The 18,761-nt window shown below is 40.3% G+C and overlaps 1 protein-coding gene across 6 annotated transcripts in view; it reads left to right on the forward strand.

The window, feature by feature from the left end:
* MSI2 (musashi RNA binding protein 2) overlaps positions 1 to 18,761 on the forward strand; it is a 566,011-nt gene that overhangs the window by 266,965 nt on the left and 280,285 nt on the right. For all 6 annotated transcript variants that reach the window (XM_083174189.1, XM_083174194.1, XM_083174188.1 and 3 more), the window contains exon 7: positions 860 to 908. In XM_083174189.1, coding sequence (XP_083030315.1) covers positions 860 to 908 — 49 coding nt within the window. The remainder of the gene's footprint in view (positions 1 to 859; positions 909 to 18,761) is intronic.

Genomic DNA, 18,761 nt, shown 5'->3' on the forward strand with positions numbered 1-18,761 from the left:
CAGTAAATAACTTAAAACAAAACACAACACTAAATCAAAGAAAGATACCTATTTTAATAACATTCCAGTGGGCATTGTTAACAAGTGTTGTACCTACTGTACTTCCACTTGCGAAATGTTGCATGAGACTTCTAAGCTTTTAGGAGTCCTTCCTGATGATATGGACCAATTTATTATATAAACTACTTTGCCTATCCCTCTTGGGGTGGAGGTTCCAAAAGTCAGCAAGTATCCAGTTACAAGATAAAGTATATTAATCAAATTTGACAATTAATCCTCTCTTAGCTAAAATAGCACATGTCTAATCAGACAAAGCCATTCTTTAAACACTGCACTGTGGTAATGGAAAACACTTTTTTTTTTTTTTTTAATATTGGCCAATTGCCCTCAATTGTTTGTACTGTTCATTTAGTATACGGTTTTCCCTTTTCCTGCTTTATGATTGTAATAAGGAAGAGATGCCATGTTAAAAAGTTTAGAATCACCTATTTGACAGCATAGTGCACTACCTAAGCCTTCCCTTTTTTCAGATCTTTACTCCTAAGACTGGGCATAGAGTATGCAATTATCTGGCAGCTCATCTGCCTGTTCTGGCTGGTTGGAATGAAAATCTGGTAATGGATAAGAGCAAATGTCAATCACCCATTTACTCCATATACAAATTGGTTAAAGTTGTGATTTTGCACATTTTTCTGAACAACAGGTTTTGTCCATTTAGTCAATTGTCATTTGCTTACATCCATTACCAGATTATTCCAACCAGCCAGATAATTTTACAGTTTAAGACCTTCCTAAATATGATTACTGTGCCTGTATCTCTTATACTTCAACGTGTATTAAATCCATGTTTTTATTTTAGGTTGAGGATGCCATGTTGATGTTTGACAAAACTACCAATAGACATAGAGGTGAGTACTTATGTTATATATTTTTTTTTTCAAGTAGTTGATTCATTTTCTGGACTGAGTAGTAGTCATGGCAAAGTATTACTAAAGCTTAATATTAGAATTAGCTTCTCAGTTTTAATTTTTTCTAGAAATTTGATTTTATGATTTGTCAATGGTGGAAAGTAGAAAAGTTTTATTAGCTTTTGGTTTTGATAACCTGTTTCTTTGATAGTTTTTGGCCAACATAGCACTGAGATTGTACTATATTCTTTGCTGTAAAGTTGCACAAAACATCATATCATACCTTCCAACTGTCCAGATTACAGAGGGACAGTCATGCTATTCGGACACTGTCCCACCCTTGGGCAGCAGAGTGGGACAATTGGGAGAGCCGGAGATCACCATTGCTCTGCAAAGCAGCTGATGATCATTGTGGGCTTGGAATCTAGTATTGTAGGATGGGGTGCCAGAGCTGCTCAGGGAGCACTGCGATCTCCTCCAAAAAGATGATGGCAAGGTTTGTGCCACAAGACCCAAACCCCCCACTTGAGGCTCTGCCTCCTTTCTGGCCGAAGCAGGTCCTGATTTAAAACCTACGAAAGTTGGAAAGTATATATGATATGATGCATCCTATTGGAAAGGGACCCACTGTGAAATATAGAGTAAAGTATTAAATAACATATGCAGAGAGTGAACTTGATATAAAATAACTTCTTTAGCGTATCAGCATTTTTCACGACACCCCAGGATAAAGTATTTCTATTGATGCATATGGGTAAAAAATTTAAATTATGTAAATTGTGCCTGCCTTAGATTCAGTTATGTGGTGTGTACAGTTGTGCTTCTGATCCAAATGTTTTATGGTTTGCAGCCACTAGCATTATCTTTGCCTATCAATTTGACCTTAAATTATTGGATTTAGTCAATGGGTGCATAGGCGCACATTTTGGCAACCGCTGACTTATAGCATATTTCAGGGTTTTTTTTATGTATTGTAGATCAGAGTATTTTGGCCTTTGTGCACATTCTGTTGTTTAAATTAGATTTTTAAAAGTTTGTAATGCTTATTCATGCCCATTCATTTCAGTCGGGTTTGCTTTTCATTTAATTCAAAAGTCAGATTGTAATTTATGTATTACATAGCTCCCCCATGAGCCAGGTGTTCAGCAATGGATTCATATCTAACACATTCGCTATCACTAACGGCACCAGACAGGGATGCCCCTTATCACCCCTGATGTTTGTTTTCTCAATTGAACCTTTTGCCACTACTATCCGTAATTATGTTAATTTCTCCAGTATGAAGATTGGCTCGTCCTCCCATAAAATTAGTCTCTTTGCAGACGATGTCCTGCATTCTGTGACCAACCCTACCCTCAACTCTATCTTAGACGCATAGAGCGCAGCCTCCTATTATAAACTGAAAACCACATAAACAGATGCCCTTACTATTAATCTTTCTTGATAAGGAGAGTTATCCTTAAACCAAATTACCATTTTCTCTTGGAAACCGAATTTATAGGGTTCGTATATGGCAACCTTCCCTCTTGTGCGCTGGCTTACATGGCACACACATGTGACAGATAGTGAAAGAGCCCAATATTTCCTAAGTTCCTCCCATACCGACACACTCCAGATTAGTCTGAATTAAACCCCTACTACCTAATCACTGAGACTGTTGACCACCCATACAAGATTTCATGTTTTCTATGTTTCACACTCCATTATCTGTATTCATCTCTCCTATTGCATTATTGGGTCTCTCAGTACTGGCCCCTTGTGATCTACAAAATGTGATTGCTGTGTAATCTATTGTTGTTCATGTAATTTGATATTTTTACTGTGTCCTATGCCAGATTCTAGATGCACCCTACCCCCCCCCCCTTAACCCTCCCCCCAAAGTACCCTTTCCTTTTTTCTTCACCCCATATAAAAGTGATTTTTCAATAAAAACTTATTGATGATAAAATAAAGTCAAATTGTAATGAATAGGAAAAGGTGCTACTATTGTATTTTCCATTCCTAGCTAAATAACCTAGTGATAATCTGACTCTGTTCTGGAGTGGTTGGTTGCAATTAAAAGAATCTGGTTGCTTTTTTTACCTTTATTTTCAGATTCTTAAATGTGTTTTTTTTTGTTTGTTGTTTATGTACTTTATTTTCCTGCTACTTAATATTTTGTAGAGTTCATTTAGCAAGCAATTATATATAGTAATAAAATATCTGCTGTTTACTAAATAGACCCGTTACTACTTCTGTTAGGAATAGTGCACATTGGGGCAGATTCACATTATTTTCTCGTAGCCTCCAAAAGCGTGAGGCAAAAAAATGTATTGAGAAGTTTTTAGTTTGACTCTTTCAAATATGGGATCGTTGTGATAATTATATTGGCTGCTAATATGCATACTACAATACTATATTATGCTTGTTGTATTTCATTGTGATCCATTCAATAAATAATGTTAAAAAAGAAAAAAAAATAGTCCCTAGCTTGGGCTCCCAAATCAGAACTCCTGTATGCCCAATTAAACTCTTTAGTCTAGTTTAGCCACTTTGCGCAGCGAAACTTGAAGCTGTCAGACATCAGACAACCTTGGCCCAGGAGGATCCAATGAACCTCATAAAGATATCCTGGTCATCTAAAATGTTCCCAGAGGGAGCATTGCGTAACTACTGCATGATTTCATGACATCTCATGAACCTTCCTATGCTCCCTTGATGTTCTTTGTTTGGACACACAGGTTTTATCCACTGTAAGTGGGCATTCAGTTTACTTACTTTACTTACTGATTCATATTTGTACACAATGCTGATGTTCATGCAGCTGAGCGGTATACTGTGCATGTGCCAATCCGCAGCAAAAATATAGTGCTGTGGGTTGTTTGAGTGAGCAGGCCCTGAAACTGTTATCTTGACTAGGTCCTTGACCAGGAAATGTCCAAATTGCCCAAGCAATACTTTTTTATTTTCGCAAGGCCATCAGCCTACAGAAGTCATGAGCAGAACGTACACTTAATTACACACAAATTGGGGAAAATTTACTAAAATAGTAAGTGGGAGGCAGTGCACAGATGTAGCGCTGCTCATCCAGCTCCGGTGCTCGGCAGTCCACCCCCACTGGCGAGCGGACGCTACATCTGACTGGGACACGTGTCCCAGGTTCCCGTCAGTGGGGGATGGGAACTCTGCCTGTCTCCGCTTCAGGGAGACCGGCAGGGTTAGGAGGTTGAGCGGGTAGGTAGGGGACAGTGATTGGAGATGGCGACGAGGCGGCAGGGACCCTGGGGGAGCTCCGGTTGAAGGGGATAATTGTGCGTCTCATACGCACACATCCCCTTCCGACCGTTGGCGAATCTTCTGTCAGCCACTGCCTGAATGAGCCCAGCTCCATCTGTAACTTCTCCAACCCCTGATGTGTCCAGATAATCCATGCTGTACGTGTTTATTTTTTATTGTGTTTCACTGCACATTTAATATTTTTATATACAATCTAAATTGACATATTCCATCCAGTGGCATATATTGGGCTTCACTGGTTATGCCACTTTAAAAGGTTGAGTATCTTTTAAAGCTGATTGGCATATGATTGCATTTTGTTGATCTAATGCTGACCACACGCTATTTGGCCAGATAGACAGAATATCTGGTACTATAGGGGAGGAAATAACAATCAACCATTTGTTTTCAAAAATACTAGAAAATGTATAAAAGTAGTCATTCAGGCAAATTATTTATTTCAAACAGATGTCTAACAAATCACCAACTATACTAGATTGTATTTTTTTTTTACCTCTGCATTCAAGCAAAATTGGCAAGTATGTATGTATAATTAATTTCCTTAAATATTCCTGTGTACTAAATTCACCACAAATTTGCCACATGTACACTGTCGATTAATCTGCCACGTTTGGTTCCAGCACCGTGCCGGACTATCCGTTCTGCCTGATTATCGGTGGTAGACACAACAACATCCTGACTGTTCACCATCCACACCACCTAAGCCTCCTACAGCATGACTCCCTCCCACAGCATAATTGAGCCCTCCTGCAACCAACCCCCATGCACACACACAGCGCCTAAACCTCACGCAGCCTGACTCTCCCCTCAGCCTGACTGAGCCTTCCCACAGTGTAACTCCTCAAACTCCTGATATGTCTGGATTAAAATTAGTGCCAGATAATCCGTGCTGTAAGTGTTAATTTATTTATAAGAATTTATTTTATTTTATCTTACTGCTCAATAATACTATAGAATAAAAAGGATATTTCTTATCCCTTTGAATCTACATAGAATGGCATTGACAGAGGAGACTGGTAACAGGGCAAGAAGTAAAAAGCATTTATGGAACAATTGTTCTGCATGACTAGTATATAGTTTGATGGATTATTTTATTGGATGTTTATTTGTCAAAGGTCCACTTTGGAGGTCTCATTGCATTCACAAGCACTTAAGTTCTGAGCATGTAGAATTTCACTGGAGCAGTTCTAATATGTCAACTGTAGCTTTAGCTAAAATATTGTGTGAAAGCTATGTTAAATTTATGAAATAAAATGTCCAGCTTATGAGCCAAAACATATTTTTAAAATTAAATTTAATGCTGTGCTTTTCCCCGATTAGTTATATAAATATAAAGTGAGCGGGGAAATGATCCGATATTACTGTCGAGCCGTGCATTGTATGGCTGGAAAATGTGTTTGATGTCCCTTTTGGCAGACATTACTGCAATCAAATTGTGGTTTGGAATGTGAGGTTAGGATATAAATCTATGCAATTGACTGGTTCCATTACTTGCAAAACACATACACAAGCCAGTAAAATGTTAAGTGACTGCAATGGTTTAAGAACAAGTTTTATACCATTGGCTAAAGAAAGTGGGAATACTGTATACAGCAGTCATTTTGACTGCTGGTGGTGGTTGCACTATTCTAAATGGTACAAAACAGGCCATTGGCATAACATCCTGGCAAATTGTTGCTGTACATTTTGGCAGCTGACACATGAGGACAACTGGGCACTCACAAGACAACAGTACCGTGTCCAAAGTCCTCACAAGGCTTAATAAGCTCCCAAAGTTCTGCTTAGGTTTGAAGGGACCTTTTGATGTTCCTTTGAACTGGAAGTGCAGAGAGGACTAGCCTTTTCAGGGATAGGTTAGGATTTTATTTATAGAAACTGATGAGTTTCATTTTTTTTTTTTGTGTGGTGTGACCATAGATTTCTAAAGATGATGCTGCCTAGTTTCCACAGGTTTCTAAGGATGTCTTAAGGTGCAACAGATAACTGCTGCATATCACAGAAGTCATTATAGGTCTACATGTTTTTCCGAATATCCAGCATGTACTCAATATTAAAACACCCTGAGCAGTTTGGGTCCTCTCCCTTCCTGGCCACCTGGATTGGAAGCTGCTTTACATGGCCATTCCCACAAGAGACCTCAGGAAGTGAAAAGGGGCTATCAACAGCCCTGCATAACTGTGCATCTGCCAACAGTGTACCTGACCCATACTCTTGCCCGTGGACACCAGGGAATCCTGCCAGACCCAACAACTCAGATGCTGCAGCTGCTGCCTCTGAGGAGGGTACAGCTTTCTACCCACTACTCCTGGTAGATACCCGATCCATCTGATTGTCTCCAAGGTTACACCCCTATATACCCTTCAGTGGCACTTCTCAGACTGATGTTGACTAGCATTCTTTCTCTAGGATCCAGCTGCTGCCCATAGCTTTGTGGACCCCAGGTGGGCTCTGTGCATCCAAATCAGCTATGGGACTGACAGCACAGCATATATTTCCACTGGCGATTTCTTCAATCCAAACAACTTACTTTACTAAAACTCCACCTTCTCCCCAAGTACATCTGCTATTATTATCATTATTATTAAGAAACTTCAGAACAATTATGCAAGATCTTAAGCAACACCTGCCTACAACAGCCAACCATTGTTCCCTTAGTGTACAAAACACACACTGGTACTTAGGCTGCTGCCAGGTCTTCTACCTCCAGCTGTACAGGCTTACACAATTGGCTGGATACCATAAGATTGGAGGCTGGAGTAAGATACAAAATATGGACAAACATATAGAGGAAGGATTAGGACAGGTTATGGTCAGGACCACAGAAGATTCAGGTGATCACAGCGAGTTGGTATAAAGCACTGTGAAGTTGGAATACACAAGCAGGTTGAACAAATTAACTGAGGGAGTACACAATTGGTTAACGAGACAGAAGCAAGGCAAAAGTTCAGACAATGCAAGGAGACTTGGCTTCTGACAAGCAGAGTATCCATCAAAGGAACGAGCAGAGCATCCACAGGATCCTGGGGTGCTGGAACCTGGGACATGGACCTTCAGCATAAACTAGAATCAGCAGGGCATTGCATGACTGGCTTTTAAAGCACCAATCTACACTTCCAGAGAGGGAAGGCCCACCTTATGAAACAATCTATGCAGCTGCACATTACACATGAATTATGGCTGTCAGACAGTAGTTACATGATTTCTTACAGCTTCCTGGAGTCCCTGTTGCCTAGCGAATGGCGGGGACCATTGGGCAGTGCGGGAAGAGAAGTGACCTCCCACTCGCTTAACAATGGCCTGGAGTTGCAAAGATGACAGGCTGTAGCTCATAACACTTAGCTTAAGTCACTCGCTATGCAGCATAATAGAGTTGAACTTTTTCATTCTCTGCTTTGGACTTGCAACCCATGGCCCTGTCCAGGTGATCTCCCCACAATTACCATGGGGTATCCATAAAGCAGTCAACAGATGATACCTTACTGTGCTTGCTTTCAAAACTAAATGTGATTTGTCTGGTCAAAATGTAGAGGAGCCATTAACTCTTCTATCTCGCTCTGTTTCTGCATACAAAGCCTACTTTTTGCTCAGGCTACTGTACTTCCACGTACTTGGCAACCACTGTCCCTCCTCCTGACCCCTCCTCGTTATATATTTGTGTGTTTCATTTTCACTTGTGTTTTAAATACTCTTCTTTTTGTAAGGTCTTGTCTGTTGTGACCTGTTAGTAACTGTATAATAATCACCAGCCATAGTTACCTCTGACTCAAATTGTGACTTTCTCCACTTACCCATGTTCCCTTTCACTTCACTGGTATTGATTAATTCCTGATGTTATGCAAGTTAAGATTGTGGATGAGTCTAAACATGAATGAGATTGGGGCGAGATTGTAGTGCCCTGAATTGCCCTAGATTGTGAAGGCCTGACTGGGCAAGCTGCACTATTAACATTTCTGGACCATGCTCATGCATTGCATGAACAACTTTTATACTGCGGTAAAATGTTGCGGTCCGTATTACTGAAATATTTATATTCTCTCTGTACACAGATTTGTGTATCGCAGCTATTTTGAGCAGAATGAGAACCTCCGTGTTTCTCCAACTGTTTTATTTCAGCAATGCCTCATTGTAATACGCAGCCAGCCGTGCGTGTCACTGGAGTGTGGTGTATTCTGCTCTGCCATAAAGGGTTACCGTGCAGACTGCTGCTCACAGCAGCTTATAACAATAGGTGGGAAAAGCTGAGTGGGTAAACTCTGACGATCTCACCACTCCTTCAGGTAACAAAGCAATAGAAGGATTTTCTTTTAATTAGGTTGATTAATTATGAACCGTGGAGAAAGAAGTCCTGATTCAGCCGGAGTATTTATATACGAGAAGCATGGAGAAGGACGGGGGGGCTTGGGAAGACACCTGACACCTGGAGTTCAACAGGATGACATTGGTCCTCCTGAGGAATGCAATAGGAACATTTCTAAATAAAGCTTTCTAAATATGGCTGCACATTTCATTATGTCTCATTTATATGAACAAGTTGTCTTTCTGTAGTTTTGCTGAGTTAACAAGTGTTAACAAGTAAATATACACTTGGATTGCATCCTCGCAAAATAGTTTCTTTTTTTGCTTTTCCACTGAACCTTCCAGAAAGAGGGTGCTTATGTAGCACTCTCTCACTATTGGGGGTATTAGCCTTCAAGTTAAGGGGATTTTGCAAACGGTATTTGCTACATAGAAATCTATTCTATTTTCAAAAGGGTTAATGTTAAGATTATGTAAAGATTCACTAGAGATGGGCTGCTCTAGGTATTCCCAGTAGATAAAGGCGCTTTCATTATGTCAGAACTAATGTCCTGTACCTTTGTGAGCAGACTGTGACATACTTTGCTGTAACATTGCTGAGCCAGTGGAATCTGACCTCCTGCTGGTTACTGATCGTCCCATCCTAAAACGATCACTTGAAGGTCAGGCTAGGAAACCGTAACCTTCTGATGCAGTTTGTAATAAAAAATTCAAACGAACAGAAGAACAATCATTTATGAATAAGGAATATTTTTGTATATCTAACAGCAGAAAAATATTTTTTTTTCTTTAAGTAAGAGAGAACTGCCAATGCTTATGTCACCCGCACATATAGCACAGACATCTGAACTGATAAAACATTTTTTTTTCATACTGTTGCAAAGTATGCAAAATTAAGAAGTACAATGACTGTATAATTAAGAAGTACAGTTGCAGTATACAAAAAAAAATTAACATTGAGCTATACATACAGAATTTTACAGTACGTACAGTATGTATATTTCTGCTGATCTCAAAGTATCTCTTTGGGGTATATATCTAAATATTATTCCAATAAGCAGTACAATCACTGTGTAATTAAGTACAATTGTAGTATACAATAAAAATGTACCTTAAGATACATATACAGATTTTTACAGTACATGCAGTACTTTATATTTCTGCTTAACTTAAAGTATCTCTTTAAAGTAAATGTCTAAATATTATTCCTATAAGCTAAACCTAAAAAGGGAAAAAGGGGAAGGGTGCATTAGGATGGGGAGAATACAAGACAAAGCTTTAAAACCTTTAAGATTTTTAGGGTCTAAATACTGTATATTCTTTATTTGGTACTTGTGAGTTATCCGGGCTCCCGATTTTTTGATTGTATGCCTTAAGTTAAGGCATACAATCAGATGCGATGCGATGCGATATCGCATCGCATCGCATCCGACCATCGGATGCGATGACCCGATTTTTCCATAGGAATCAATGTTAAAATGGACTGAGTCCATTTTAACATGGAATTCAATGGGAAAAAGGGGTCCTTTTCATACCCCTACTATCCAAGTGGGCATGGAGTTGGATATAAACCTGTGGCGAGCGTAGCGAGCCACCGAGCCCGAAGCGTGGCGAGCGAAGCGAGCCCCGCGAGGGGACGGTATTCCGTGTCCCCTCGCGGGGCTCGCTACGCTCGCCACGCTTCGGGCTCGGTGGCTCGCTACGCTCGCCACAGGTTTATATCCAACTCCATGCCCACTTGGATAGTAGGGGTATGAAAAGGACCCGATTTTCCCATTGAATTCCATGTTAAAATGGACTCAGTCCATTTTAACATTGATTCCTATGGAAAAATCGGGTCATCGCATCGCATCGCATCCGATGGTCGCATGCGATGCGATGCGATGTCCCGATCCGACCCGATTTAAAAATCGGACGCCCGGATAACTCATAAGTACCCTTTATTTTATAAATAAATAAAATGAAGGCTGAAGAAAGGTATTTTCTCTTTGGGGGTTCTTGATAATTGTCTGATCGAAAACCATGCGGTCGCTTCAAAAAGTTTATAAATAGATTTTTTTACTTTTAATACAACAACCAGAGTCTTCTGCGACCATATGTGATCTCTGATTAGGTGCAATGTATGCCCTGTGAAGAAATTTGAGATGTGTTTCCTGTAGGGTTGCAGATTGTAGGTATCTAAATGTATTTGAAATATATGGTTAAGAAAGTTATCGCATGAATCTAAAGAGGGTATATCTTTTCCCCAAATGGAGGTTACCTTTGCTCATTGTTTGTCTCTATCACAAATTAAAAATTTACAGTTTAAATTGACTGTATTACAGCAATGGATGCCAAAAGGGAAGGGGGAGACCAAGGACTACCTTGGTATTGAGAAATGGAAAAATAGGTTGCATCAGCTTTATCATGCCATAACTTTTGAAGAATGCTACTCTGAGGAAAAATCCCTTTATACTATGTATTTATTTCTTTCCAGTTCTTTATATAGCGCACGCATATTCTGCAGCGCTGTACAGAGAATATTTCAACATTCACATCGGACCCTGCCCCAGTGGAGTTTCAATCTATATTTCCTACCACATGTACATGCACACATTCTAGGGTTAATTTTTGTTGGGAACCAATTGACCTACCAGTATATTTTTGGGGACTGTGGGAGGAAACCCACACAAGCAAGAGGAGAATATAATTTCACACAGTTTGGGTCATGGTGTCAATTGTTTGGCTTACAGCATCGGGCTTTCTCCTGTGGGCGCACTTCTGCAATGCAGTGTGGTGCACGGATTAGAAACCGCATCACCAGTCAGGTGGTGGAGCGCTGTGGTTGAAATGTTAACATTTGCTGTGACCATGGCAATAGCCCACCCATAATATATATATATATATATATATATATATATATATATATATATATATATATATATATATATATATATATATATATATATATATATATAGTGTTCATTCTAGCACCCGCTATCTTTGAAAACCCATGCAGTTTCTCTTCCCTGCCTGGGGGTGACGCTGTCTGCTCTTGTGTTTCTAGCACAAGTCTGGTTTGCATATCACTGCTGATACAGACCACACTGTGCTAGAAGCACTACAGCATATACATACATACGTTATATTAAAAGACGTTAAAAGAACCATATTTATTAAATAATATTAAATTGTGCAGCAATGCTATAATAGTATATAAAATAATTATTGATGGCACACAATATAGTTCACGAAGATAAACATGGTGGTCAGTAGCCTGTAACCAATACAGGGTTGCAGTTCTACTTCAATCTATGCAGAATAGAAATACCTTTTACTGGATCAATGACGGCAACATATTTATTAAAGTGAGGTTTATCAAAAACCAAAAAGACCTAAAGCAGCGGTGGCCAACCCGCGGCTCCCAAGCCGCATTCGGCTCTCCTCTGCCTCATGTGCGGCTATCATCCCTTCAGCAGCTCCCCCCCTTTGATGTGCAGCTCTGCAGCGCCGGGCTTACAGGCGTGATGATGAGCCGCGGACGCTGTGAGAAATCGCATGCGCAGTCACACTAGGAACAGTGTGTGCGGCGCCGTTTCATACTGCACAGTGCCACAGTCTATTCATCTTTGATCCGCCGTGCTCCTGCTGTTTGATCATTGCCCCAGCCTCCTGCCATCCTGGGTCCTTCAGGACTTAAAGTGTATGTAACAAATATAATGCATAGATATATATAAGCTAGAGGTGTTTGTGTGTATGGGGAGGGGGGGGGATGTATATATATAACATAGGGCTGGCACCTGTTGCGGGCTAGCCTGTGGTACCCTGTTATGTGGTACCCTGTTATTATACAGGGGGAGAAGTCTGCGGTGTCCTGTTATCATACAAGAGGAGCAGCCTGCATGTCCTTTTATTATACAGGAGGAGCAGCATCTGGTGTCCTGTTAGTATACAAGGGGAGCAGCCAGCGGTGTTTTTTTATTATACAGGGGGAGAAGCCTGTGGTGTCCTGTTATCGTACATAGGGGCAGCCTGCGGTGTCCTATTATCATATTTGAATAAGGGCCAAAGTCATGTTCCTTCAAATGTTATGCTAAGCCACACCCTATTTCAAAATGGGGCGTGGCCTTCCGGGAGCTAGGCCACGCCCATTTTAATGGTTGCGGCTCTTTGTCTTAACAGAATTTTTTGGGGGGCTCTTTAGCTCATATGGGTTGGCCACCCCTGACCTAAAGACTTGTTTATTCTATTAGGATATAAGGTATCAATCTTAACGTTCCACTTGGATTGAATCCGTAGCAGCTTTTTTTGTCCTGTCATCAACACGTAAACAATATGGAACCTGATCCATGACTCCATATATAAGCGCAGCAACCCCATGTTCGGCTGGCCAAACTTCCTGGCCACAGGTTATTCATTGCTCTCTGTATAAATGGCCATCTTCATGGCAGACCTGTGTTGTCCCATGCTCTCTTTATATTCATTTTCTATCTTGTCTATATAATAAAAAAGACCACATAGGCAAGACAGTAAGTACATTACAAACTTGAAGCTGCAAGTAAGAGGGCACGGGATTATATGGATGGAATTAGCTATCCCCCACAATGGGTTCTCTATATGTTAGGAGTATATTTGAAAACATCCAGTTTTACATTGTAAAAATGGGAAACGGTCATCTGTCAGACCAGACTTAGGTCGACCCCGGAAGGTCAACTGTCCCCAAGGTCGACATGGCTCAAGGTCGACATGACTTAAGGTCGACATGGGCCAAGGTCAACATGGTTTTAGGTCAACAGTCATTAGGTCGACATGAGTTTTTCACTGTTTTTTTGAGCCAACGTGCTGACAGGCGGTAATTCATGCCCTACCATCCACTAGGGCGTGATAAGAGAATAAAATAGTGTGCCGAGTGCAGCGATGCACCGTGCCTGAAGCATCGCGAGCGAATCGAGGGGCTGCGGTTCAACTCCAACTGTGTCCATGTCGACTGTGTCGACATTCGGGTAAAAAAAAGTGAAAAACTCATGTCGACCTAATGACTGTCGACCTAAAACCATGTCAACATTGGCCCATGTCGACCTTGAGCCATGTCGACCTATAACCCTGTCGACCTTCCGGGGTTGACCTAATGACTGTAGACCTAAGTCTGTTCTGACAGATGTACCGCTTCCATAAAAATGCTGTGCTGTAGAATGTGAATCCTATAATGTCTGTTTTCACAACAAATTTTATGTTATGGCTACGTGTTTACTTGGGCATAATATTAGACCGGTGCAGTGAAGAAAGATCAGGGTTATATTTGAAAATGGGCCATAACGGTTTAGCATTTTTGTTCTTAGCATTACAGTTTGATTGACCCAATTTAAGTTTGATTGGGCAGTAACTAAACTGGAGGGCCTGAGGATTTCTTCCATGTCAAGCTAGATCTGAGAAATCCTAAGACCTTCCAGTCTGAAACACTAACTCACAAAAAATTTGCTCTGCATCCTATGCCACCAGATATTACACACATTTTATACACAAATTATGTTTTCTTCATTGGTTTAGGTTATAGGCTTAACGAGACAACCTCAACCAAGCATATCAATTAATGACAACTTGTGAAGTAGTGGACACAAATTGGATTAACATATGGTGATAAATATGATCTGATCAAAGTTTGGTTTTAAGTTGTAAATGATTGCTGCTTTACAAATACAGACATTCTCTGAAAACATCCTGCACCTCTTATGAACTTGGAACCTATAACATATACCCCATCATCTGCACATGTTTTATTATAAACTAATGTCTTTAGTCCATGCCACTAAACTACATGTTTATGGACCAGATATACTAAGCTTCAAAAGTGATGTAATGGAGAGTGATAAACAGCCAGCCATTCAGCCACTACCTGTCATGTCACAGGCTGTGTTTGAAAAATGTCAGGCAGGAGCTGATTGGCTGGTTGTTTATCACTCTCCATTTCATCACTTTTGAAGCTTAGTGCATCTGGCCCTTTTTGTGTATGTATATAGACACAAATACACACACCATTCAGACACAAATTTGTGTCTGAATGGGCACAAATTTCCAAAGAAACACTCCAAAATCTTATGTAAATCCTTTCAAGAGTGGAAGCTGTTCTAGTTGCAAAAGGGGACCAACTACATAGTAAATGTATGTATTTGAATACAGACCATGTTGGTGTAATGGACAGGCTTTAGAATACTAAAGTGTATGTTAGTGCATATACAGATGTAGACACGCTCATCGGTGCTGCATTTTCACTATTCAGGTATACTACTCTTGCCGTAAGAATATAACGCTTAAGCGCACTAAGGCATACTAAGGAGTAAGAGGATCCAAAGCTTGTAATTACACTGCTTCACTGCTGGGTGGCGATTGCTCCACTTATTGAAAGTACAGTACAGTGCTGAGTAGCCACAGATGGATATGGCGCTGCAGAATACAATCTATAGTGCAGGTAATATATGTAGTAAGATCTGACAAGTGGCCCAGTGCACAGTATAGTAAATACAGGTTCCTTTTTAATACAATAACATTTCGTACATTATTAAATTCTACAAGCCTTTTCCGCATAGCTTACAAGTAAATACCAGGATCCAGAATTGCTTTATACTGTAAATAAATGGCTCCTACATACGTGGTTATAGCAACACTCTTTTTTGGATATTGGTAAAGATGGTGTATAATGTATACCCTGACAATTAACTGCATCAGGTGTGAATGACAGTTTTCTGATACAGCTGTTTGCATGCCCTAGCTGCTAAGGTGACAGCGTACTATGTGCAGTACCTGGGGTTTGGTTCCCACTCAGGAGCGATTCAGTTTTCCCTTTTCTGCTATATTTGTTTAACATTAGAATATATTTTAAATGGTTTTTTTTTCTGAAATTGGTGGTAAAAAACGCTAAGCCAACCTTAAAGTGCGTTCTATGGGTTTTGACTAATGTTCATGTTCTCTGCTCAATGGTCTCCATAGCTAAGCACCTACCCGCCAAACTTTCCTCTAAATGCTTTGCCTCTTAGCTGCATTGAACGCTAAACAGTTATTTCCCCTTTAGGACAACTCTCTGTAGAAAGACGCAAACTGCCTGATCAAAGTGATAACAAAACCTCTTTTGTGGAAGAGATGCAAAGCATCTTACATGGGGCAGTACGGATGGTGTCGTTGTTAGCATTACTGCCTCATAGCACTGAGGTCATGGGTTCAATAATTACCATGGCTCTAACTGTGCAGAGTTTGTATATTCTCCCCATACTTGTGTGGATTTCCTGAAGCTATTCCGGTTTCATCCCACAATCCAAAAATATACAGGTAGGCTAATTGGCTTCAAACAAAATAACCATAGAATGTCTGTGTGTGCGTGTACATGTGGTAGGGAATACAGATTGTAAGCTCCAATGGGGCAGGGGCTGATGTGAATGTTCAAATATTGGGGCAGATGTATTAAGCCTTAGCAAGAGATAAATGCAAGGGTGATAAAGAGAGATAAACGTCCAGCCAATCAGCTCCTTTCTGACTTTTTTCAAACTCAGCCTGTAACATGGCAGTTAGGATGTGATTGGCTGGACGTTTATCTCTCTTTATCACCCTTGCATTTATCTCTTGTTAAGGCTTAATACATCTGCCCCATTATCTGTAAAGCGTTGCTGAATATGTATGATGTGCTATATAAGAAACTGATAATAAATGAATAATGGTGATCTCAGTTCAGCACATTATCAGCAGCCCCCAACTAGCCCCCCCCCCCCATTAGCTTTTTTCTTTCATTGCTGCTTCTAAGCCCGCTATACAGTACATAATGTAGTGTGATGTACACTGCCATGTGATGACAGACTAAGTGGCTAAGGTGACAGCATACCATGCCAGTACATTGGGTTTGAATCTAGCTGTTCATTTGTACTGTATTGTTCTTTCATATATGAATGAGTGTGTATATATATATATATATATATATATATATATATATATATATATATATATATATATATATATATATGTGTGTGTGTATGGTTATGTGTATTTTTATTGCATGATGCTTAATAATTATATGCAAATTTTTGTTTGGCGTAATGCAAAGCTAATTTGTGCCCCATCTGGGGTTTAAAGTTTTTGGAGGAAACTAAATATATATAAATATCCTTTGCCTTGGTTCTGTTCTTAATTCCAGATGCCACACAGGTACTGTAAATGTGTATGTTTCCTTATGCTAGAAATCCTCTTGGGAGCCCAAAACTAATGTTTCCAAGTCCTTTGCTAATAGAGATGGAATTGGCTGTTTGTCATACGCAGTCCTTGGAGGTTTTCTGGAACTCTAAGGTGTAAGCCTTACAAGACATATTTCTGTCTAATATCTTGTTTTTGTCAGATACTTACTTTCCTCATGTGACAAAATGTAATAATTGTTTCAATATTCTAGTAGATAAGAGATAAATAACAATCCATGGCAGATTAGCACGAAATGTAATATATGTCTATAAATCACAATTTTTAATAATAGGTCTTTTGTAATCCGCAATAAGATGTAAATCAAGGCGATGGCAATATAAGCAGCAGTAAACCGCAAACCAATAATGGGGTTAGGGGTACCTTGTCCAAGTACCCCTACCCCATTGTTGGTTTGCTGTTTACTGCTGCTCGTATTGCCATCACCTTGATAAAGGTCCGCACCAGGATCAAAATGTCAGCAGGCTAACGCTCTGATTGGATTAAACTCTGGACTTCTACTTTCATGGGAAGACTAGTGAGTGCTGTTTTCCTTTTTTTTTGAGGATTCAAAAAGGATTTATATATATATATATATATATATATATATATATATATATATATATATATATATATATATATATATATATGAAATGAGAAGGAGCGCACACGTTAGCAAAGTATGAAACGGTTTACTACAAATGCGTATAAGCTCACATACATGTAAGAAAGAGACAAACGGCATATGGGGTAATCACCGCTCCACGGCACACAGGTACAGGGGACCAGGGCATCACTCCAACGGACCCCGCACAGAGGTGGCAGCGGCTTTCTCCAAACACCACGAGACGGACAGGCAATTGCAGATCTAGTACGTCAGACGACCACACCCCGTAGGAGCGTGGTCGTCTGACGTACTGGATCTGCAATTGCCCTATCCGTCTCGTGGTGTTTGGAGAAAGCCGCTGCCGCCTCTGTGCGGGGTACGTTGGAGTGACGCCCTGGCCCCTTGTACCTGTGTGCCGTGGAGCGGTGATTACCCCATATGCCGTTTGTCTCTTTCTTACATGTATGTGAGCTTATACGCATTTTTAGTAAACTGTTTTATACTTTGCTAACGTGTGCGCTCCTTCTCATTTCTTCTTTTACATGCATCTATGTGTTGAGGTTGAAACAAACCTCATTGGAGTGAGCTGCACTACTGTATACGGACAGATTTACATTGAAAAACCTGACTTTGCGCAGATTCTTTTATTGTGTATGTATGTACGTCCCGTGATCCAGAACGCCCCAATCGTTGTAGCCATTGGGCTTCACATCTTAATTAATAAACACAAAGCTTGATTGTCCTATCTAATTGATGCTGGTACATGGTCTATAGTATAATCATACAACTCAACATGGGCCGCGTGTGTTTAGCTGCAGAATATGAAAATGTCGGGCTACAGGTTGATCTCTTTACACCCTTTTCCAGTGCTTGTTTGGAAGACGTATGGGCCACCTTTCTCTCTCACAGCGTCTGCTCCCTCTTCGTAGTGTGATTGAGATATAGATAGATAGATACAGAGTGAGTGCAAATGACGGCACACTCCTGCTTGTGCTTCAATATAGCATGCCCAGTGCCGTCCCTTCTATAACCAGCAATTCTAACCAGTGTTTTAAATGTCAAATTTGTGGCATTTAAATTATAGTGAAAGCATGCCTATACTCAGAATACATTTCCACTTAAATACCTGCAGAAAACTAACTTCATCTACAGTCTTTTCATTTCATGTCTGAAGAAAAACACTACTCTCCTTACAGAGTGAGTCTTCATTCTTAAAATCTTTGTAAAAATAAACACCTCATGGGTGGGAAACAAGGGAGTGTAAATATTATAGTTGTGCTACTTGATCCAGTGTGCAGGTACATGCAATATTCTCTACTAGATCTTACAAAAGCTGCAAACTGGCATAGAATGATTGTGTTATAACACACTGACAGTCGGAATCCCGACTGCACAGCGGGGGGAGCGCAATGAAGCCCCTTGCGGGATCGCTGCGCTCACCACGCTGCGGGCATGGTGGCGAGCTGAGCTTGCCACCTATTTTA

This window comes from Crinia signifera, chromosome 2, assembly GCF_055691185.1.
Source record: "Crinia signifera chromosome 2, ASM5569118v1, whole genome shotgun sequence".
In the NCBI taxonomy this organism is placed as follows: Eukaryota; Metazoa; Chordata; class Amphibia; order Anura; family Myobatrachidae; genus Crinia; species Crinia signifera.